The sequence below is a fragment of the Gracilinanus agilis genome, chromosome 2, assembly GCF_016433145.1.
Source record: "Gracilinanus agilis isolate LMUSP501 chromosome 2, AgileGrace, whole genome shotgun sequence".
In the NCBI taxonomy this organism is placed as follows: Eukaryota; Metazoa; Chordata; class Mammalia; order Didelphimorphia; family Didelphidae; genus Gracilinanus; species Gracilinanus agilis.
In genome coordinates, this window is record NC_058131.1 from 348,002,197 (window position 1) to 348,026,488 (window position 24,292).

A 24,292-nucleotide genomic window follows, 5' to 3' on the forward strand; every position below is an offset into this window, starting at 1 on the left:
TGGGACCCAGCCCCACCTGAGAAGAGACACCTACCGAAGTGCCCCGAACTTAAGGCTACAGGCCCCGCCCCCATACCACAAACCCCGCCCTCTCTCTGCTCCCCATCCCCCATTCCCTCATCCAGGCCCCGCAGTCACTTCCGCCGCTGTGCTGCTGGGGCAGCTTAGGGTGAGGATGGCGGCGGAGAAGGAGGCGAGCCAGGAGAGCTCCCTGGGCGCGTACTCGCCTGTGGACTACATGAGCATCACGAGCTTTCCGCGGCTGCCTGAGGAAGAGCCGGCTCCTGCCGTTCCGCTGCGCTGCCGCAAGGACGAGGACGCGTTCTTGGGGGACCCAGACACAGGTGAGGGAGGGCCCCACGGGATCGGACTGACCACGACCCGCCGCAGCTGACCTGGACCGACTGCAGTATCGCGGGCCCATCTCTGCATCCCTTCCCTGGCTTCATTCGTCCTCCCCTAACCCTCTCCGTCAACCCTCTCCGTCCTGCTTCTCTGTATCCCTTCCTCTCAGCTTTTTCATTCTCGCTGTTTCCATCCCCATCCTCAATCTGCCCTCCATCCCCTATCCGCATCCCCTCCCTGTCTCCCTCTGATTCAACCCTCCCCATCTCTCTTCCCCTCCTCCTCCCTATATCTCCTCCCATCCCCCTTCTACACTTCTATTATGGATCCAAGAGCAGAGAATTGCAACGTGGGGGTTGAAGGGGGGCGGAGAGGAGAAGTACATGTTTACCGGCAGGGATAGGCTAAGGAAAGTGCCCATATTATTCCCTTACCCCAGGACAGAGCAGGACAGATGAAAGAGTGAAGGAACCAGTATTGTAGCTGGAGAAAAATAAGGTTAAGTGTGCGTTCGAGTGGGGGGGTTGTGGGGGGCTTGGGGGGCAGAATTGGAATAGGGTACCCTGAAGGCAAGGGGAAGTTAAATGAGTTTTTATGGGTCCCCAGTTGCTTTCTAGAAAACTGGGGGATGCATTCAGTGACCTCTCAAGGTCCTTGGAGTGTTCTTTCCTCTCAGGATTCCTCAGCATTCCATAGCAGCCCAGCACCCTCTCCCCCAAACTGTGTCCTATCTTGTTTCATCAGTTAATTATTTTGAAAGAAATCAACATAATTGTCTGATAGGGTCATTCCCAAGCAGGTCCCTGAACTCTTCTGCTTCCCCTTCACAGAACTGTCAACTAGACAGATTTCTTCTATTCCCACAAAACTTAGGAGGGTGTAGGACTGGAAAAGCACAGAGAAGACCTCAGGGAAGCTGAGAGACCTGGGAAGAGAGGATGGGCACCCTCTGCCCTGGTGTCCCCTGTCTCTAGTTTCCTCTATTTTTTCTTATGGCCCAACTCTCTCTCCACCCCCACCCCCCATTCCCATGACCCTTTAATCAAAAGCATCATTTCCTGTTGGTGGGGCATCCTTCCAGGATAGGTTTTCACTTTGGAACCACTGGCACCTCCTAGCACCCAAATGTTCTTCCCATTCTCAGTGGGTCCTCTTGCTCCCCTGCTCCTTTAATCAGTCTATCTCTGCCATTGCTACTAGCCCTAGACCTTTGTGTCCCTTGTTCCCTTGTCTACTCTGTTCTAGCTTCCCCAATTTCAGCCCTTTAAACACAAACTCCTGCATCCCAACCCCTTCAGTCTTAACCTCTCAGTTCAAGTTCTCTCTGTTTCAGCCTTCCTAGTTTCAGCCTCCCAGTCTTCAGAGTGCCCTTCATCCCAAGCCCTCCATGTGTCCCTTCATCTTTAGCCTGGTCTGTCTCAAACTTCCCAGCACTGGCTCAAGTATCAGTTGTCATCTCAGCTGCCTCTGCCTCATCCTCTCCTTCCCAAACCTCTTTGTCTCAGTCACCAAGTCTGGCTCACTGTGTCAGTGGTTGCCCAACTCCTTTTACCTCAGCCTTTCTGACCCAGACTTCTCTGAGCTTCTTCACTACCAGTCCTTCAGTACTCAGTTTTTCATATTCTCATCCACAATACCTCTGGTTCCCAGGGTCTGAGTCTCCAGCCTCTTGTATTCCCCATCTCTGTACCTTGGATCAAACATCCCCAGGTCTTCTCTGTTCCTGCCCTTATTCCTTTCCCAGGTCCAAAAATTCTCCCAAATCTGTACTTATCCCCCTATCAGAGGACCTGGCCTAGATGGTAGCTCTCAATCTATCCCTTTCCCAGCGGTAGAAGTTGATGTTACTGTCAGAACGGCATTTCAAATCACCTTACCTCTTATGGCTTGTAGGAAGAGAGGCCAGAGTGCTGGCTTAGAGGTTGGACATCAGTACCTGAGTCCTCAAACTCAAACCCTCTTCCCAGGAATCTTACCTACTGATGGTGTGGGCTTACTGGAAGAACTTGGAGTGAAAGCATAGTCCCTGGAAGTTATGGGGTGTTAAATAGGTTGCAAGTTCAGTGCAATATTGTGGCCCAAAAAGATAGTGATTTTTAAGCTGCATTAAGAGAGGCAGAGTGACCACCAGGCCTAGGGAGGTGGTAATTCCACCTAGTTAGACCACCTTTACAGGATTAGGCTCTGGGTGCTGTATTTTAAGGGCATTAGTAAACTAGAGACCATCTATCTATATAGGAAGCCAGCCAGAATGAGTAAAAGACCTCACTGCTAGGTCATATAAAGATATGTTCAAGGCACTGGGTGGGAATGTTTAACCTGGAGAAGAGAAGATGGGTGAGTGGGAGAGGAGATACAATAAATGTCTTTAGGAATTTGAAGGACTATTATGTGGAAGTGGGGTTAGACCTGGTCTTCTTACCCTCAGAAGAACAAAAAGCAGTTGAAAATAGAGAAGCAGATTTAGGTTTTGATGTAAAAGAAAAACATCCTAAGGGTTAGAACTGTTCAAAAATGTGAATAGGTTGCCTTGGGAGCATTTGTTGGTGATGATGTAGAGAGAATTCTTTTTTGACTAGATGGCCTCTAAGATTTCCTCTAAATCTGAGAGTCTCTAAATCTATGACTAGAGGGAAGTTTTTCAGAGCCATGTGGGTGGTACCATAGGACAGAGCAAGAAATTCAACACCAACCTTGACCTCCCTTATCTTAAATATTGAGAAGCTAATTCCCTCCAAGATGATTTTGTGTCTTTAAACAGGATGATTCCCCCTTGGCTCCCAGGCTTTAGGGGAGCTTCAGGATGGAGATTGTAATATAGAAAAAATTAATATTATACCAAATGTAATATGCTAAATTTAATATTTAGAAATTTGTTTGGAAATATATTAGTTAAAAAAAGATTATTGTGGTCACCATTCATAAAATAATTAACCCTTAAGTCATGAGGATGATAGTAGCTTTTAACAATATAATTTTAGTACAAATATAGTCTAAGAAAGAAATAAGGAGGGAAGGAAATAGAAAAAAATATTTCCTCACCTACTACCCTAATCTTACCAGCCCACGTGATTGTCTTCTGCCTTAGCCACTAATGCCAAATTGCAGACAAGCCCCCAGCCAAAAATCTCCAGAGAAAAAGCCCAGCCTCCTCTATGGTCTCATTTTAATAGTCCTCCTTCTCCAAGTCACATCTTTTCTCTCTGCACTGGTCTACCACCTCTCAGGAACCAAAGTCTCTCTGACCAGGACCTGTAACCCCTAGTTCCGGGTTGCTAATGGTCTGGCTCAGATGAGCAGAAAGTTCACAAAGGGGTTCCCTTTACAAGATCCAAATATCAATGCATGTATTTTGCATGATGGCCAACAGGTCTAAACCCTCTTGGCTAGGAATTAGTGAGGTATGGCTGATGTGGTGTGAGAAACTCTAAACTGGGTCTCAATCCTGGGTGTTGGGGAATTTGCTCAGGGCTTTTGGATGTTACTATGAGCCAGAATCTGTCCCTTCTACAGGGTTGGGGAAGATATGGTCGCTATCTTTGGGTGTTTCCACTCTGTCTGCTGGAGAGACATGGCCCTACCCTTAAGGAATTCTCAAGTCCAAGGGAAAAACCCAATAATTCTTGACTTCAAGGTTTCCCAAGACTGAGAGTATTCTAGCTCTGGGGTGAAGAAGAAACTTGAACAGAACATGGTGTTCAGAACAGTTCCAGGAAAACATCAAGGAGAATGAGATTATAAAAGTATTTCAAGGCAGGGACTGGGACTTCTGCAATCCTATAGAACTTTGTACCTAGCCTTGTCCCCTTAACAGGTTACTAGTGAATATTTGAGTGAGTGAATGAGAGATTGAAAATCATGCCATTTACCTATTTATATCTTGAGTGGATGCAGTGATGGTGCCAGGTAGGTACCCTGATAGAGTGAGAAGGGGGATCATTTTAAGTAGAGTTTTAAAGGCTACTAGAAATGCACTGTACCCTGTCCTTATTGACTCAGGCATGGAAACACTGATGTTATATACAATCATTGTAATTTTGAGGATGGCACACAATTTGAACAAGATTGAAAGAGATGCTTTTAAATAAACCTTAACTATTCTCAATCATTGCTCAGGAAAGCCTAATTGACCCCCAATATGATATATATTTCATTAACTCACTCTGTATATCCAGACTTGAAGGTAGAAGCTCCTTGGGGCTAGGCCATGGCTCTGTCTATTTAGGGGCAGCAGGACAAATTAAAAAAAAAATTTTTTTAAACCCTTACCTTCCACCTTGGAGTCAATACTGTGTATTGGCTCCAAGGCAGAAGAGTGGTAAGGGTAGGCAATGGGGGTCAAGTGACTTGCCCAGGGTCACACAGCTGGGAAGTGTCTGAGGCCAGATTTGAACCTAGGACCTCCCATCTCTAGGCCTAGCTCTCAATCCACTGAGCTACCCAGCTGCCTCCTACCAGGACAATTTTGCACCAGAAGACCTCTTTGAGGCAGCTTCCATCAAGATGCTAATCTCCCAATAACAGGAAATACTTTTAGCTGCTTGCTTGCTTCTTCTTTTTTTTTTTTTTAAACTCTTACCTTTCTTCTTAGAATCCATACTAGGTATCAATTTCAAAGAAGAAGAGCAGAAGGGCAAGATAAAAATTGGGGTTAAGCAATTTGTCCAGGGTCACACAAGAAGTGTCTGAGGCCAGATTTGAACCCAAGTCTCCCTAACTCCATGCCTCTATCCAGTGAGCACCTAGCTGCCCCTGCCTGCTTCTAAGAGGAAAAACTCTCCCATTTTTCATGCTTTTTCTTCTCCACATAGTTTAGTGAGGAAATCCATACATTTACCCTGAGTAACTTTCACAATCCTTTTCCACACAGAAGGTAATCTGACAGTCCATTAGATCCTACCTCCAGAACTTCTCTCTCCTCCTGTGATTTGTCTTGGATTTACATACTCATCATTTTATAAAGGAGGAAACTAAGGTCCTGAGAGAAAGGACACAAGGATTTAGTGTCATGTCCAAATTTAGACTTTGGTTCAGAGTTCTTCCTGCTACACCATATACTTTTCCTCTGTGGTGTAGGGGCAAGAGATTTGGAGTAAGAACATCTGGGGTTCCATTTTGGCTCTGCTGTGGACTTCCTCTCTCTGAGTGTCAATTTCCTCATCTCTAAGATGGGAATAAGAATATGTGTAGCAGTTCTCTCTTGGGGCATCTAGGTGGTGCAGTGGATAGAGTGTTGGCTCTGGAGCTGATAGGACCTGAATTCAAATTTGATCTCTGGCACTTACTAGCTATGTGACCCTGGGAAAGTCACTTAACCCTATTTGCCTTGGGTTCCTCCTCTGTAAAATGAGCTGGAGGAAGAAATAGTACACCACTCCAATATCTTTGCCAAGAAAACCCTATTTGGGATGCCCATCAACTGGGGAATGGCTGAACAAATTGTGGTATATGATAGTGATAGAATACCATTGTGCTGTAAGGAATGAAGAACAGGATGATTTCAGAAAGAGCTGGAAAGACCTTCATGAATTGATAAGAATGAAACAAGCAGAACCAGGAGAACATTGTATACAGTAAAAGCAGTATTTTATGATGATCAGCTGTGAAAGACTTAACTACTCTGAGCAATACAGTGATCCAGGACAATTCTGAGGGACTTGATAACAAAGAATGCTACCCAACTCCATAAAACTATTGGAGTTGGAATGCAGATGAACATATATTTACTTGGGCTTCTGTTGGGAATTTTGTTTTTTAAGATTACTCACTTACAAAAATAAACAATATGGAAATATGTTTTGCACAGTAATACATGTATAACCCAGATTGAATTAGCCTGTCAGCTCCAGGAGGGGGAAGGGAAAGGAGGGAGATAAGTTTGATTATATAACTTAGGAAAACTTGTGTGGAATTTAAAAAAATACATGTATTTATTAAGTTAATTAATTTAGAATATTTTTCCATGGTTACATGATTCATGTTCTTTCCCTCCCCTCTTGGAGCCAACGAGCAATTCCACTGGGTTTTACATGTATCATTGTTCAAAACCTATTTCCATATAATTACTATTTGCAATAGAGTAATCATTTAAAGTCAGCAATCCCCAATCATATCCCCATTGAACCATGTGATCAATCTTATGTTTTTCTTCTGTGTTTCTACTCCCACAGTTCTTTCTTCGGATGTGGATAGCGTTCTTTCTCATAAGTCCCTCAAAATTGTCCTAGATCATTGCATTGCTGCTACTAAAGAAGTCCATTACATTTGATTGTGCCACAGTGTGTCAGTCTCTGTGCACAATGTTCTCCTGGATCTACTCCCTTCACTCTGCATCAATTCCTGGAAGTCTTTCCAGTTCACATGGAATTCCTCCAGTTCATTATTCCTTTCAGCACAATAGTATTCCATCATCATCAAATAGCACAATTTGTTTAGTCATTTCCCAATCGATGGATACTCCCTCATTTTCCAATTTTTTTGCCACCATAAAGAGTGCAGCTATAAATATTTTTGTACAAGTATTTTTCCCTATTATCTCTTTGGGGTACAAACCCAGCAGTGGTATGGCTGGATCAAAGGGCAGGGAATCTTTTAAAGCCCGTTGGGCATAGTTCCAAATTGCCTTCCAGAATGGTTGGATCAATTCACAACTCCACCAACAATGCATTAGTGTCCCAATTTTGCCACATCCCCTCCAATATTTATTACTTTCCTTTGCTGTCATATTGACCAGTCTGCTGGATGTGAGGTGGTACCTCAGAGTTGTTTTGATTTGTATTTCTCTAATTATGAGAGATTTAGAACACTTTTTCATGTGCTTATTGATTTATCAATTTATCAATTGGAGAATGACTTGATTTTTTTTGTACAATTGATTTAGTTCCTTATATATTTGAGTAATTAGACCTTTGTTGGAGGTTTTTATTATAAAGATTTTCCCTCAATTTATTGTTTCCCTTCTAATTTTGATTGCATTGGTTTTGGAAATTTTTTTACATGCAATTGGTAAGAAAAAAAAGAAAAAAACTATTTGGGGTCATGAAGAATCTGACACAACTCATAGACTATAAGCTTATAAAGTTCAAAGAAGATAATACTTAAAGCACCATACAATCTGCAAAGTGCTATCAAAATATAAGCAATTATGATCTGTATATTTTTTTTCTTCTCATAGAAAGCTTGGCAGAAGACCCCTATGAGCTCCATATCCTAAGAGCATCCCAGGATGAAACAAATAGATGAAAAATGGGATAAATTTGTCCACATTTTTGTGCCAGTCTGTTTTCGTCAGTGACAGAGGAACAGCTACATTTGTGCTCTAATGTATGATACCTGAAGTATGATACAGAGTACCTGAAGTATGATACAGAGTACCTGAAGTATGATACAGAGTACCTGAAGTATGATACAGAGAAACAGAAATGACTGTTAGGAAGATGAATTTGGGAAGAGTAATCAGACCAGACCAGGCACTCATTAAGGAAGGCTGTACTGGAGGCAACAGAACATCAAGGAATCCCTTAACCAGATATCCCAGGAAAACACTAAAAGAATGGAAAAACTAATAATGTTGAATCATGTATTATTAGCATATACCTGTGATCCCTTCTACTTGAGAAGCTGAGGTTGGGGGGATTGCTTAGGTGTCTGCATTAGATCCGACATCAATATAGTAAGCCACCAGGACTGTGGGGTCACCAGGATGCCTATAGAAGGGCAAACCTACCCAGGTTGGAAATAGAGTAGTTCAGTGCTCTTGTATTGATCAGTAGTTGGAGGAGCCTCATGAAAGGTCACTTTTTCTGGTCTGGGTGAGATGAGACCTAGTCTCAAAAAAACCCCCATGTATTGTAATAATAAAATTAGATAAAATTTATATATTACTTACTATGTGCCAGGCACTATGCTAAGTGCTTTACAGTTATTCTCATTTGATCCTCACAGTAACCCTGAGAAGCAGATGCTATTAATTGTTCTCATTTTATAGATGAGGAAACTGATGAGATAAAGGTTAAGTTACTTGTCCAGGGTCATGCAGCTAGTGTCTGATGCTCTAAGTATGATAACACACACAAAAAAACCCCAATTTATTCCTCTATATAAACAATATATACATCTGCCTACTTTCTTATCTTAAAAAATCTTTATGTGAATTATGTACATACATATCAAAGTTATCTTTGGTTTGAATAGAAGAAGGGAAAGGGCATGTTTTTTCCAAAGGATTCTCTACCACAGACTACATTTTTATAATTACACATTTCACTGAAAGATGAAGAAAATATAAGATACCTCTGTGTGGTGTTGTTTTTGGTTACAAAGAAGCATTTGACTCATTAAGAGAACTTTAAAGTCTCTTCCAATAAGGAATCACTCTCACATATACTTTTTTCTTGTTTTGTTTTTTCCCATCTATTTCCAACCAGTTCATTTTGTGTAAAGGAAATTATTGAGGAGACTTTGATCACAAGGATAAAATGGAAGCTGTGGTGCTCCCTTTAGTTAGCAGGAAAAGCCAGCAATTGAGGTAAGGGATCATGAGGAAGGAGGCAGGCCTGAGCAAAGGAGAAAGGAGACAGTTGGCTCACTAGGTGAAACATGTGAGCCAGTGTACGGTTTGATAAACTGAGGCAAGAGAGGATTTCAACCTCTATTTCCATGTTGGTGCTGACTGGGAGATCCACATGGCTGCTGTGGAACAGCAAGCTAAATGGAGAAGCTAGAAAAGTAATCTACCTTCACTCTCTCTCATCTTTCTTCCCTTCTTTTGTCTATTAATAAATCATAAAATTCGTGGCCAGTCTCATAGTTTTAATCTAATAATTTCTCCCACCCCAATATGAGTTCTCCCTTTCGGGGAGCTAGGCGGCCCAATGGATTGAGAGTTAGGTCTGGAGACAGGAGACTAGGTTTAAATCTGGCCTCTTGACACTTCTTAGCTGTATGACTCTGGGCAAGTCATTTAACCCCTAATGGCCCATCTCTTCTCACTGTTCTGCCTTGGTAATTTATTTATTTACCAATTACATGTAATCATAAATTTCCACATAAGTTTTCCAAAATTATATGATCCAAATTGTCTCCCTTTCTCCCTTTTGACCCTACTCCCAAAGCTGGTAAGCAATTCGTTTTGAGTTATTCATATATTATCATGCAAAATATATTTCTATATTGTTCATTTCTGTAAGTGAATAATCATGTAAAACCAAAACCCCCAAAAAACAAATCAAAAATTTGCTTTCATCTGTATTTCGACTCCAACAGTTCTTTCTCTGGAGGTGGATAGCATTCTTTGTCATAAGTCCTTCAGAATTGTCCTGGATCATTGCTGAGAGTAGCTGAGTCTACACATTTGATCATTCCACAATATTGCTGTTACTGTGTACAATGTTCTCCTGGTTCTGCTTATTTAGCTCTGCATCAGTTCATATAGGTCTTTCCAGCTCTTTCTGAAATCATCCTGTTAATTTCTTAAAGTACAATAGTATTCCATCACCCTCACATTCCCCAATCGATGGACATCAGATAAGGCTTATTTTAAAAAAAAAGTCTTCCTTTCTAGTAAATAAGTATACTTAATCAGAACAAATTAACACTTTGACCACTTCTGAAAATGTGTGCCTTGTTCTCATCCATCACCTCTCTGTTAAGAGGTGGGAGGCATGCTTCATCAGGCTTCTGAGGTCATTGTTGGGTGTTGCATTGATCAAAGCTGTAAAATCTTTCAGAGTTATTTTCCTTCATATTATTGCCATCATCATATAATTTGTTCTCTTAGTTCTGCTCATTTCATTTGGCATCAGTTCATTTGAATGCTTCCAAGATTCTCTGAATTCTTAATGGTTATTTCTTATGGTGTAATTATGTTCAGTTTATTTCATTTTTCAATGAATAAGCATTTATTTCTTCTCCTTACCTTCCACGCAACTTAAAAGAAAAACAAATTATAATATAGTTAAGCAAAACAAATTCCCACATTGTCCATGTTCAAAAACATCTGTCATTTCTTTGTCAGGAAGTAGGTAGTTCATCATCAGTTTTCTTGGGTCATGGCTAGTTGTGGCACTGGTCAGAATTCTTACATTTTTTAAAGTTGTCTTTAAAGTATTACTTTTATTGTATAAATTGTTCTACTTTGGGGCACTTCACTCTGCATCAATATATGCAAGTCTTCATAGGTTTCTCTGAATTCAACCTTCATTTCTTATGGGCACAAAAGCATTCCATCACATTTGTCTACCAAAATTTGTTCAGCCCATTCCCCAATTGATGAGTATCTTCTTAGTTTCTAGCTTTTTGCTCTCTTACATTCACACACATACCCCATTCTGTTCAACCATTCCCCAACTGATGGGCATCCAATTTGTTTCCAATTCTTTCTCTCAAGCATATGTTAGGATCAGTCATGATACTTTGTTTTTTAATTATATTTGTATTTATTTTGTTATATATTTCTCAATTACCTGTTTTATTTTTAAAACGATCATTGTTACAATATTGCTGTCACTATGTACAGTGTTCCCCTGGTTCAGTTCTGTGTACTTCACTTTGCAGCAGTTCACGAGTCTTCCTAAATTATTCTGAAGCCTTCCTGCTCCTCATTTCTTATAGCACTATCACAATCATATGCCACCATTTGTTTAACTATTCCCCACTTGATGGGCATGCCTTCAATTTCCAATTGTTTGCCACCACAAAAAGAAATAAAAATATTTTTGTACAAACAGATCCTTTTCCCTTTTCTTTGATCTCTTTGTGATACAGACTTAGTAGTATTATTGCTTGTCAAAAGTTATACACAGTTTTATAGCCCTTTGGGCATAGTTCCAAATTGCTCTTCAGAATGGATGGAGTAGTTCACAACACCATCAATGGTGGTCTCTATTTCTCTATATCCCTTCCAGCATTTGTCTTTTATCTCTTCTGTCATATTAGCCAATCTGATAAGTATGAAGTGTTACCTTAGAGTTGTTTTAATGTGCATTTCTCTAGTCAATCGTAATTTAGAGCATTTTTTCATATGATTTTATATGTTTGGTTTCTTTTCTTAAAGTTGCCTATTCATGTCTTTTGACCATTTGTCAATTGGGAAATGGCTCTTATTTTTTACAAATTTAACTCAGTTTCCTAAACATTTGAAAAATGAGGCCTTTATCAGAGAAACTTGCTGTGAAAATACTTTCCCAGTTTCTTGCTTTCCTTCTGATTCTGCCTGCATTGGTTTTGTTTGTGCAAAATTCTTTTAATTTCATGTAATCAAAATCATCCATTTTACTTCCTATGTGTAATATACATAAAACTAGTTAAATGCAAACAAAGGGATAACAATATACAATCACCTTCTTGATTTCAATATTAATAAATTTATGCTTGTCAAAGTTATTTGCCACTGAAAGAGGATATCTTATGCCTGTTTCAAATGATTCTTTATAGATGGTGAAGTCTTCCTGATGTTCCTTTTTTGCAGATAACATTTTGATGATTATATCAAGTTCTAGAACATCACAAGGCCTCCTCAAAGATATTTCTTTTTTTTTTTCAAAAGCAATTATCCTGGCAATCCATATAGGAAAAATGAAATTAAGAATTCTTATTGTCTAGATTATGTCATGTAAATTCATTAAATTAGTATATTAATACATATCTGGAAGAGGCACTACAAATGGAAAATGGATTGCCTTAAACTGAATAGGAGGAAGAAAGATGAATGGATTGCATTTGGGAAATTATTCCACTTTAACACTCCCAGTCTGCTCCCTGGTACAAAGTTACATTTGTTTGACCTAAACATTTTGTGCTAATATATCTTGAACACATAATCTTTGAGGAAGATACATTGAAGTAAAGAATGAAAATTTTTACTGTCTTATAGGTCTTTTGTGATTTTATGTCACAGCTTCTGATATAGGCTACATATGCATTTTAAAGAAGTTTGAAGCTTCTAAAACCCCAGTTGTTTTGGTTTATTAACTCTTAGATTCCTCCTTTTGAAAGCAACCATAAGTCTTGCTTTTGAATCCCCAAGGCATTTATGAAGGACTTTAAAATATATACATTCATACATATATATATATATATACTTGAATGATACAACAGATCACTTCACTTTATAGCCTTCTAATTATTAACATCAAAAGGGGCATAAAACAGGGAGATGTTTGTGCAACAAAGGTGTTTTCTAGAATCATGGGGCATGCTTAGCACAGAGTTCAACTGAAAAATGGATTTCTCATGGATAGTGAGTTCCCCCAGATGCTCCTGATTGTAGATAACATTTTCTGCTTGCATCAAAACCTTAAACGCTGCGCCATTTTTTAAATGAACTCTATAATCATGCTAAAGAGTTCCACCTAATTATCTACAGAGGAAAAGCCCACTTAATGAAGAGTGCTCATTGTCTAAATTATGAGATACATTTAGATGGACAGCCCATAAAGTTGACCCACCAATTTACATAGCATGTAAAGATGCAATGTACAGACAATGAAATAATCTCAAGAGCTGGGCAAGGGAAAGGGAATAGACTCTTTTGCATTTGGGAATTGGCAGTGCTTTTAAGTACTTGAGTCTTCTTTCTGAAACAGTGGCCTATTTTTTTAACAGCAGCATTTTCCCCATGATGCTTTATGATTGTGAGCTTAGGAGGCCACAGTTTCTGAAGAATAAAAGTAGAGTGTTACCTGAAGGTCAGTTGAGAGGAACATGATGGGCATAAGAAAGATGTGAAGCATTACCAACTAAGAATTGTGCAGGGGAAGTGATATAAAGGATGTAGTAAGAGATCTGTGCAACTGGGGAAAAAAGATGGGCTGGTCTCATAGCAAGAGCAAGAAGATAACAGAGTTCAGTTCGTATCTCTGCTGATATTCACACAACATCAAGATATCTGGAAGAAGGCTTTCAGCATGTGGTAGACGCTTGTGAAAGATGAAATGATATAAAGATCTTTGCAAACAAAGTGCTATTGCTATCAATTATGATTAAGGGAAGTCATGGAGAAGAACCAGGATGGGAAAAGCCTTGGATGAGGACCTATAGTCATATCCCAGCTCTGCCACTTACTACCTGAATGACTTTGAGCAGACACCACTTGAGACTCAGTTTCTCCATTTGTAATATGAATTCAGTGCTAAGATCAAAAGAACACAGATTTATTGAGGCTCGTATGTGTACATACATTTGTATGTGTGTGGTTCAAATGATATTAGAAAGCTTTCAGTACAGGGGCATCTAGGTGGTATAGTAGATAGAGTGCCAGAACTGGAGTCAGGAGGACCTCGGTTCAAAGCTGACCTCAGACACTTCCTAGCTGTGTGATCCTGGGTAATTCACTTAACTCCAGTTGCCTAGCCCTTGCCCTTCTGGCTTAGAGTTCTTACTAAGGCAAAAAGTAAAGATTTTAAGAAGGAAGGGAGAGAAGGAGGAAGGAGAGGGAAGAATGCTTTCAATATAGAAGGATACTATTTATGTGGCTTTGTAAGGTTGGTGCTCTCACATATGGTTAGATGATTTATCAGGCAGTTCTCAGCTGGGAATCTTGCGCTTCCATTTCAGCTTTGTAGTAGAGCCAGAGAGGCCAATGACCACTGGCTGTACAAGTTGGGACAGCTGGGGGGGTGGGTACAGTGGCTAGAGCACAGGATTTGGAATCTAGAAGAAATGAATTTAAATCCAGCCTCAGATACTTACTAACTGTGTGATTCTTGGCAAGCCATTTAACCTTTCTTCACCTACCACCTAGAGTGGTTGTAATAATAAAAGGAGATAGCATTTGTAAAGTATTTAGCTCAGTGCCTGGCACAGAGGAGATGCTATATAAACGCTAACTATTATTATTATTAAATCTTCCTGACTTCATCCAGGGCCCATCTATTATCCATGACATCTCCTGGCCATCTCTTGTCTAGTTTCACCGTTGTTCAAGTTGACTATTCAGAAGTTATAAGCAAAAGTAAATAAGCCTCGAGCTGATCACATACTCATTTAGCCTATGTACCTTGTACCTTCTACTCTTTGCTTATAATTATCCATCATGACAGACACTGAAGAACACTGGAAAATAAAATAATGAAACATAACATGATGGTATAGCAGTGCTAATCAATCCAAAATATTACATACACATACAGACTTAGACTTCTTAATTGTGGACCCCAGTGTGAATATCCTTCATATTCTCCATTTTGTTCCCCATTAAACATAGACATCTCAAGTGTTTACAATGGCCACTTGGATAGCAATTCTCCTATCTCTACTTGTCCAGTCTCTATGATAAACTACTGTTATGCATTCAAAGATACACAGCAACCTTCAGGTGGTACTTTTGCTTCTGAGAGGCTGCTTTCACTCTGGTCCTCTCAGAATTCTTGCCTCTCCTGAATACTTTTATCTAAAGGACTATTTTTTTTTTACCTCAGGTCCTCTCAAAGTCAATTTTTTTTCTTCTTCTTTTTTTGGTCTTTGTATCCTCAGAGCCTAGCATAGTGTCTAACACTTAGGTATTAGGAAAACACTTAGTAGGTGGTTATTCACAGTGTCCCAAAAGTCATAATGCAAGCTTAGACTTTTATTCTATTAGCTTAAAATTGAAACGAGACTTTAGGGACACTGTATAAGGGATCTTTCTGTCTTTACCTTCCTTGAGATGTATAATTTAGCAGAAGGACCTCTGGTCAAAGGGTATAAAAAGTTTAGTTTATCATAATATTTACCTTTTATGTGATGACCAAAAACTGGAAACAAAGTGAATGCTCACTGCCTGGGAGATAGCTGAACAAGTCATGGCAGATGTAATAAAATATTATTACCCTGTAAGAAATGAGGATTCATAGGAAGGTTTGAATTAATTGATGCAGAATGAAGCACAGACAGAATTGGAAAGCAAGATTACTAAAATTGCATAGTGTTTGGATTCTTTTTAGTATTCTTTTCATTTCCACTATTGTTGTGTATGGCAGCTAGGTGGCACAGTGGATAGTGTCAGGCTCAGAGTCAGGAAGACTTCTTCCTGAGTTCAAATCTGGCCTCAGACACTTACTTTATGGCTGCAATACTTGGGCAAGTCACTTAACCCTGTTCGCCTCAGTTTTCCTCATCTATAAAATGAGCTAAAAGAAGGAAATGGCAAACAACTCCAGTAAAGAAAAGCCAAGAAAACCCCAAATGGGGTCACAGAGGGTTGGATGTAACTGAAACTGAACAAAAATAACAACAAAAGTTTTTGTATACATTTTGGCTCACAGAATAGATGAGAAAATGCAGATATACACCTTTATTTAGGAAGAGAGAAAGAATTATGGATATAGAATGCTATATGCTGTTAAAAAAAAAGAAAAAGAAAAAAGCAGAGTGGAGCTGGAGGCTTGCCCTTAGAAAATCTCAAGGACCCTCCTTTCTGATCCCATCGGTTAGTGGCCTTGCCTAAGGGCTAAAATCATTAAGGATCTCCTTTTCCAAGTCAGCTGTGATTGTAGGGAGCAAGAACAGAAAGGGACTGAAAGATGATATAGGTTAGGGATTAGGGAGCTGGAGGAAGGGGGTTGGTGGAAGGAAAGACCGAGTCAAGAGGCAGAGGCAGCAAGGAAGGCAGTTCCTAGGAGTTAGGTGGAAGCATCATCCCGAGGCTACTTGTTTGTTGTAAGAAGGTCCTCAGGGAAGGCAGTCTAGGGGCTGGGGAGGATTGAGGGGAAAGGGTCAACAACAGGTGTGAGGAATTTTAATATTTCCTCCTTTCCCTTCTCCCTCTGGCTGTCCCCCAGATCCTGACTCCTTCCTGAAGTCTGCCCGGCTACAGCAGTTACCCTCATCCTCCTCAGAGATGGGTAGCCAGGATGGGTCACCTCTAAGGGAAACCAGTAAGGACCCCTTTGCAGCTGCAGCAGAGTGTTCCTGCCGCCAAGATGGACTCACAGTCATCGTCACAGCCTGCCTCACCTTTGCCACTGGAGTCACAGTGGCCCTTGTCATGCAGATCTACTTTGGGGATCCCCAGGTGAGACTGAGAAGGGATGGATTGAGAGAAAATCCAAGGGGGACTGAAGGAGAAAGAAAAGAAGGAAAGACGTGGCAGTCAAAGGGAGGGCACTGGAGCTTGGCAAGGGAGGGGTACCTAGGGATAAAGAGGGAGGAAGTTGTTTAGGAGATTGGAGGGAAAGGAGGTGGGTGGAAGAAGAGAGGATAGGGTCAGGAGCTGGCAGAATAACCTTGGTTCAACAGACAATTATTAAACACCAACTGTGTGCCCAGCCCAACTCAGTGCTTAGTGATGGAAAGATTTTAAGGGAAGAGAGACTTACCTTGGTGGGTGGGAGGTTGTGATTATCCTTGGATTGCAGAGTGGTAAGTTTTGTGTCCTCTGGCCCCTCCTTCAGAGTTTTGCTACCTAGAATAAAGGGTTAGTGTGAGGGAAAGATGTTTCATGAGAGGAGCTAGCAATTCTTTGCTACTGCCCCCTCAAACTTGCCTTTCTCCTTTCTTTCTGTCTCCTCCCAGATTTTTCACCAGGGAGCAGTTGTCACAGATGCTGCCCATTGCACAGCTCTGGGCATTGAGGTACTTAGTAAGGGTGGTTCTTCTGTGGATGCTGCTGTGGCTGCTGCCCTGTGTGCAGGCATTGTGGCCCCCCACAGCTCTGGCCTGGGTGGGTAAGTGACCTCTCTAGAGTTCCCTAAATCTATGCCTCAGATTCCTCCAATTTTCCCTTCCCAGTTCCTCTAGTCAGTACTCAACAAGAACCTAATTGGTATCCCAAGATCCTCTTAATCAGTCCCTCAGGTTTTGCCAATCATCCCTCATCAGGTTCTCCAAATAAGCCCCCTCTTGGCTCTCCCAGTTTTCTGCCCCAGATCCCTCTGTCAGCAGACTCCAGTGCTTTGATCAGAACCCCGACAGTCCTCCAGTTGCCTCCCCTGACTCTTCAATTGATTTCTCAGACATTCCCTTGCCTCTACATAGAGTCTCTGTACAGGTTCCTGAGAAGAAGAATGAGCACGGAAGCCTTAGTTACTCCTCTTTAGTCCTTCAGAATTTAAACTTGGTGTAAGGCTAGATCAGTTGAGAGCTGATGTCCAGGGCCTAAAGTCTTCTCCCTTACATAAGCCAGCCCCAGGGGGTGGGAGCTAGCTGCCATTTCTTTAAGACAGGTGCAGGAAACTGGCAGGCACCCAGCCTATGGTCCCCTAGGATTGGCCCAGTGCTCTCATCTAGCCGGTTCCTGCTAATCTGGGATTAAAATATTGAGTGACTCAGAGGGGGGAACCTCTTCAGACTATAAACACTACTTTGGAGAGAGCCAACACCTTTCTCCCCAGCCTTCCCCATAAATCTAGTCCCTTACCTCCCCCAAGCCTTAAAGGAGATTTATCCCAACAGTGGGGCTGGGAAAGAGTATAGTAGAATGGAGAGAATCTAATACCTTTTCATTCCTTCTCCAATACTCCATCACCTTGCCCCTCCCTGTTTCCACATGCTCTCTTCCCTGTGCTATGATCTCTCCCTATCCAGGGGAGGAGTGATGCTTGTCCATGACATCCGAAGGAATGAGAGCCGCCTGATTGATTTCCGGGAGACTGCTCCTGGTGCACTTCGTGAGGAAGCCCTGCAAAGATCCTGGGAGACTAAGGTGGGGGCCACAGGGAAGGAGCTCTTAACCCCTTCCCTTCTGTCACTGAAATCAATACCTAGGCACCCTTTGTGTGCCAGACTGCTTGACGTTTACTGTGTGCCATGTACTGTACAAGACTCATGTGAGTTCACCGTAACCCTCTTTCTTCCTCAGTTACCATCATTAAAACTCTTTTCCCTATTATTTCCTCCTTTACTGCATTCTCAGATGAAGTGGCCCTTCTCTGTGCGAAAGCCAGTTTCTTTATATGAGCCCATCTTTTCCTTATTTCTCTAGAAAATTGTCCCCATTTTCAATTTGTGTATCTACTGGTACCTTCCCTTCTGCTTACAATTATACCCATGACTTTCCTTCAGAAATCCCTCACTTGATTCTACCCTCCCAACCAGCTATCATTCCATATCCCTATGGCTAAATTTAAGAAAGCCATCTACATTTGGTGCCTTAATTTCCTCTCCTCTCACTCTCTTATAAACTTTATGAAATCTGGCTTCTGATTTCATCATTCAACTCATTGTTCTCTCCAAAGTTACCAATAATCTCCTAATTGCCAAATCTAATGGCCTTTCCTCTATTCTGATTCTTCTTAACCTCTCAGCAGTATTTGACACAAAGAATTACCTTTTCCTTCCGGATGTTCCCTCCTTTCTAAGTTTTTGTGAATTACTTCCCTTCTGGATCTCCTCCTGTCCAACTGCTATTTCTTAGTCTCTTTTGAAGGTGTCCCGGGCCCTCTTCTCTTTTTCATTTATACTATCTTACCTGGTGATCTCATCACCTCCCATGAGTTCAGTTATCATCTCTGTGCAGATGATTCTTGGGTAACCCTCATCTCTCTCTTAAGATACAGTCACACATCTCCAATTGCTTCTTGCACAACTTAAATTGGATGTCCCAAACTCAACATGTTCAGAACAGAACGCATCTTTTCCCAAAGTCCTCTCCTCTTCTGAATTTTCCTATTGCTGTTGAGGGCATTACCATCTTCCCAGGCACTTAGGCTCACAAACTTGATATTGTCTTTATTTTCTTACTTATACTCATACCTATATCCAATACAATGTCAAATCTTGTCATTTCTGCTCTCATAATACTTCTCATATATGTCCCCTTCACTCAGCTCATATAGCCATAACACTAGTTCAGGCCTTTACCATTTGGACTATTGGACTAGCCTTCCGGTAGAATTCCCTGGCTCAAGAATCTCCTTACCCCACAATCTACTCTCTACTGAGTTGCCCAAATCATTTTCTTTTTTTTTCTAATTAATTTTAAAAAATTTTCCTCAATTACACATAAATAAAAAAATTTTTAACTTGTTTTTTAGAAAAATTGAGTTCTAAATTCTCTCTCTCTCTTCCTCTCCTCTCCCCTCCTTGAGAAGACAAGCAATTTGATATGGATTATCAATATAGTTTATATATTGCAGTCATGTAAAACATTTCCATGTTAGCCATGTTCAAAAAAAAATACACAAACAAAAAAACCAATACTATTAAAGAAAGTAAAAAAAAAGTATGATTTAATCTGCATTCAGATTATATCAGTTCTTTTTCTGGAGGTGGATTGTACTCTTTATCATAAGTCCTTCAGAACTGTCTTGAATCATTGAATTGCTGAGAATAGCTGTCATTCACAGTTGATCATTGTTACAATATTGCTATTATGTTATACAATGTTCTCTTGGTTCTGCTCATTTCACTCTGCATCAGTTCATGTAAATCTTAGGTTTTTATAAAAGCATCTTGCCTCATCATCATCATCATCATCTCTTATAGCATAATAGTATTCTGGCATACAATCATAAACTACAACTTGCTCAGCCATTCTCCATTAATGGACATCCTCTCAATTTCCAATTCTTTGCCACTACAAAAATAGCTGCTATAAGTATTTTTGTATAGACAAGTCCTTTTCCTTAAAAAAAAATCTTTGGTGTACAGATCTAATAATGGTATTTCTTTTTTTAAAATAATTTTATTTACTTATTTTTAAAATATTTCCCCACAGTAATATGACTCATGCTTTCTACATCCCCTCTTCCCTCCCCACTCCTGGACCCGACAAGAAATTTCACTGGGTTAAACATGTATTATCACTCACAACCTGTTTCCATACTAATAATGGTATTTCTGAAAGGTAAATCTGAAAGGGCATGCACAGATTTATAGCCCTTTGGGTATGGTTCAGAATTGTTCTTCAAAATGGTTATGATTCCACCGACAGTGCATTAGTATCTCTATTTTTCCATATCTCTTCCCTTATTTGTAATTTTCTTTCTTTGTCATATTAGCCCATCTGATAGGGATGAGGTGGCACTTCAACATTTGTTTTTAATTTGCATTTCTCTAATCAATAGTCATTAGAGGATTTTTCATATGACTATAGATAACTTTGATTTCTTCTGAAAACTGCCTTTTCATATCCTTTGAGTGATTCTTTCTAAAGCACAAGTCTAACCAAATTATCCCCCTGCTCAAAAATATCCAGTGGGTCCCTATTACCTCCAGGATCAAATATAAACTCTAGTTGGTATTTAAAGATCTTCATAACTTGGCTTCTTCCTACATTTCCAATCTACTTCTATTTCATAGTCACTCTATGATCAGGCTACAATGGCCTCCTTGCAAGTCCTCAAAAATGACACGAGAGCCAGGCCTAGAGACAGGAAGTCCTATGTTCAAATCCAGTGTCAGACACTTCCTAGCTGTATGACCCTGGCCAAGTCACTTAACCCCCATTGGCTAGCCCTTACTGGTCTTCTGCCTTGGAACCAAAACACAATATTGATTCTAAGACGGAAGGTAAGGGTTTTTGTTTTATTTTGTTTTGTTTTGTTTTTAAATGACATTCTTTTTTCCACTCTGTCTTTGCACTGACTGACTTCATGCCTGGGAATCTCTGCCATTCACCCTGGCTTCCTACATGACTCAGTTCATATCTCACCTTCTGCCAGATGTCCCTTCAGCTGCTTATGCCTCTGCTTTTGGATTGCCTTCCATCTACTCTCTATATGTTTTTATATACCTAGATATTTACCCATTGTCTCTCCCATTAGATTGTGAGCTCCTTGAGGGCAGGGACTGTTTTTTGCCTTTATTTATATTCCTAGTGCTTAGCATAGTGTCTGGCACTTAGTAGATACTCAGTAAATGCTTGTTGATTGGCTAGACATACTATATGACTGGCTGTAGTGTACCTTCTATAGATGTTTGCTATGTGGCCAATTACTGAATAGAATGAGCATTGGCCAGACATGTGTGGATCCTGTGTGCCTAATATTTGCAAGGCTTCTGTAGAACTATGATGTACCTGTGACCTTTGGGGATTCCCTCTCCCGTGGGGCTATGGGCCCTTTTGAGCTCAGCCCAGCCCCTCCCCTTCTAGTGACTTGGTCTCCTCTTTCCCTCGATTGCTTCACCTGACCCAGCCGGGTCTCCTTGTGGGGATCCCAGGAATGGCCAAGGGGCTGTATGAAGCTCATCAACTTTATGGAAGGTAAGGGGGAGGGTGACACCAGTGATTTCCCTCCAACCCAACTTTTCATTCTTCTTCCTAAATATTCCCCTGCCTTGGATTTCTTCTTCCCATATTCCTCCAACTTCCTATAAATTTTGTTTCCACTTTCTCTTCCCCCATGTACATGTCTCCTTTCCCCAAATTCTTCCTCCCCTAGCTTGGGGTCTATCATCCTTAGAGTCCCTTCTCCTTTTCCTCCTTTCAGTTCTCATTCCCTTAGGTATACTGTACTCTCTTTTCCATTCTTCCCTGCTTTCAGCTCCCTCATCATGTTCTCTTTCTTCCTCTGCTCAGGCTGCCATGGTCCAAGGTTCTGGCATTCGCCTCAGCTGTAGCTCAAGATGGCTTCAATGTGACCCATGATCTTGGTCAGTTGGGGCCCCTGGAGGTGGGTGGTGAGACTACAAAGGGAGTGCTGGGAAGAGAAGGCAAGAGCCTTGGAGGGCTAGAAGCCCCTTCACTATGTTGGCCGGGGTGGGAGGACTATCTGGGTTCTTTTTTTTTTTTTTTTTTTTTTAACTTGGGTTCTTAGAATGGTCAGGATAGCTGAGGCTGAAGACTGAGATAACTTCCCCATCCTTCCAGCCCGAGCCATCTTGGAACAGCCAGTTCCCAATGCTTCAGAGCGTTTCCGGGAGACCTTCTTCCCCGAAGGCCGGCCGTTAGTCCCTGGCACATTTGTGCGGAGGCCAGATTTGGCAGCTGTTCTGTCTTCTCTGGGCTCTGCAGGGGCCACAGCTTTCTATGGGGGTGGCAACCTTACCCAGGAGATGGTGTCAGAGGTGAGCATGGGACCAACCAGGGTGAGCTGAGATAATAGAAACATAGAAAAGCAAAGGTGGGAGGGACTTTACAGAGAACTGAGCCCAACCATTTTGCAGATGGCCAAGTTGAAGCTCAGAGAAAGAAGATGTCTCGAAATTTGGAGCAAGTTAGCTGCAGAATCAGGACTAGAACCCAGGTTACCTAATACATATTCTACTTCTGCATTCTCAGGATCATAATACATCTCAGACATTTTTTAAAGGCTTTAAGAATCCTGAGAGAAAAGATCAGGGAGCCCTTGGAAAGAGTGATGTGCTCTTCACCAAGGTGGAGTATATGGGAAGAGGAAACATTCTACTAAGAATTAGAGATCTGAGGCTGAAAGGCATCTCAAGGACCATATAGTTCAACCCTCACATTTTATAGATGAATTAACTGAGGCTTAAGGAGATTAAGTGACTTGCCTAATGTCACATGGATGGTACATGTCAAAGACAAGATTTGAAGTTGGGTCCTCTGACTCAGAGTCATTGCTTTTTCTGCTGTGTCCTGGTTTCTAGGACTTGGAATATTATTGGGACTGGGAAGAGATTGCAGCTACCAATCCCTTCCTTGTGGTGTCCCAGGGATGGGGAGAGTAGGGGCTGGGAGAAATGTTAGCTGAAGCCATCTTCCTTTCCCCTTCTCTTCCTTCTTGCTTCCAGGTGCAGCACCATGGTGGAGTCTTGACTGAGGAGGATTTCAGCAACTATAGTGTACTAGTGGAGAAGCCTGTGCGTGGCGTGTACCGAGGTGACCCTGCCCCCAATTGGCAATCTCTCTTGCCTTCCCTCTCTGTTGTCTCGAGGCTCTTTCCTATGTTAGAAGAAAAAAAAAAAAACCCTGAAAACATGAGTAGGCCAATGGCTTACTGAGGAGCTAGAATCTAAAACAGAGACTGGAGTTCAGTCAGTTGCCTAAGTACCCTGAATGTTAGGATTTGGAGGGCAAGTGGGAGGTGAGTTCTTGCCAAGGAGGGTGATTTTCCTATTCATGTCTTTTTCTCTTTCCTTCCCAAGTGCCATTGCCTCATCCTAAGAGAGCCATAGAATATCAGAGCTAGGAGGGACTTGAAATCGTAGATTATCAGAGCTGAAAGAGAATCTAGTCCAACTGCCTCTCTTTATAGAGGAGAAAACTGAAACCAGGGAGCGGAAGAGATTTGCCCAAGGTTACATAGCTAGTATCCCTATTCCTACTTCAGGGTTTTGGGTTCTCAGGACCCTGGGTGAATCTTTGGCAAGAAGTTTGTCTCCATCCTCCTCAACCTAAACTCTTTGTGTCATCCTTTTGCTTCTCTCCCTGCCCTACCCCTCTCCTCCTCTCTGCCTCTTTAAATATCTATAAAAACCTGCTTTCAGTGATATTGGCCATGTAATTTCCTGGGTATCAATAATTGAGCAAATTTATTAAACACCTACTATGCTTAACCAGGGGACACAAAGACAAAAATTTATCAATTTGCTTTCATATAACATACTACCTTACTCTAGAGATACATACACGAATACATATACATATATTCAAAATCTTGTTGTTGTTGTTGTTGTTGGGAGGCACTAGCATCTTAGGAAATCAGGAAAGACCTTGTGTAGGAAGTGGTACTTGAGCTGAATTGTTTTTCTCAAATATATTTTAAAGGTTTTATTTATTCATTCATGCCTTCAGAGTGGATCTCTGATGAAACTTTTTTTTTAGGAGCAGAGTTTTGGTTTAAAAAAATTAAATTATTCATATTACCTTTGTCCATATTTCTTAAAATTCATCTTAGTTTTGAAGAAAACTAGGAATTCTAAGAGGTAGAGATGATGTGGAATATGTGAACAGGAAGGTGGCCAGTTTGGCTGGACTGAAGAATGGAAGAGTGATGAAAGCATATAATTTAGAATAAAGCTGGAAAAATAAGGCTAGAGACAGATTGTGAAGAGCTTTAAAAACCAGAGAGAATAATTTCTATTTGACCCTAAAGGTAATGGGAAACCAGTGGAGTTTATTAAGTAG

General features: G+C 41.0%; 1 protein-coding gene across 2 annotated transcripts in view; it reads left to right on the forward strand.

Moving 5' to 3' along the window:
* The first annotated feature begins 175 nt into the window (after nucleotides 1-175).
* GGT7 (gamma-glutamyltransferase 7) overlaps nucleotides 176-24,292 on the forward strand; it is a 42,171-nt gene continuing 18,054 nt past the window's right edge. For both annotated transcript variants that reach the window (XM_044661589.1, XM_044661590.1), the window contains exons 1-8: nucleotides 176-344; nucleotides 16,104-16,336; nucleotides 16,837-16,988; nucleotides 17,848-17,965; nucleotides 21,399-21,466; nucleotides 21,782-21,855; nucleotides 22,073-22,269; nucleotides 22,957-23,044. In XM_044661589.1, the coding sequence (XP_044517524.1) occupies nucleotides 176-344; nucleotides 16,104-16,336; nucleotides 16,837-16,988; nucleotides 17,848-17,965; nucleotides 21,399-21,466; nucleotides 21,782-21,855; nucleotides 22,073-22,269; nucleotides 22,957-23,044 (1,099 nt within the window). The remainder of the gene's footprint in view (nucleotides 345-16,103; nucleotides 16,337-16,836; nucleotides 16,989-17,847; nucleotides 17,966-21,398; nucleotides 21,467-21,781; nucleotides 21,856-22,072; nucleotides 22,270-22,956; nucleotides 23,045-24,292) is intronic.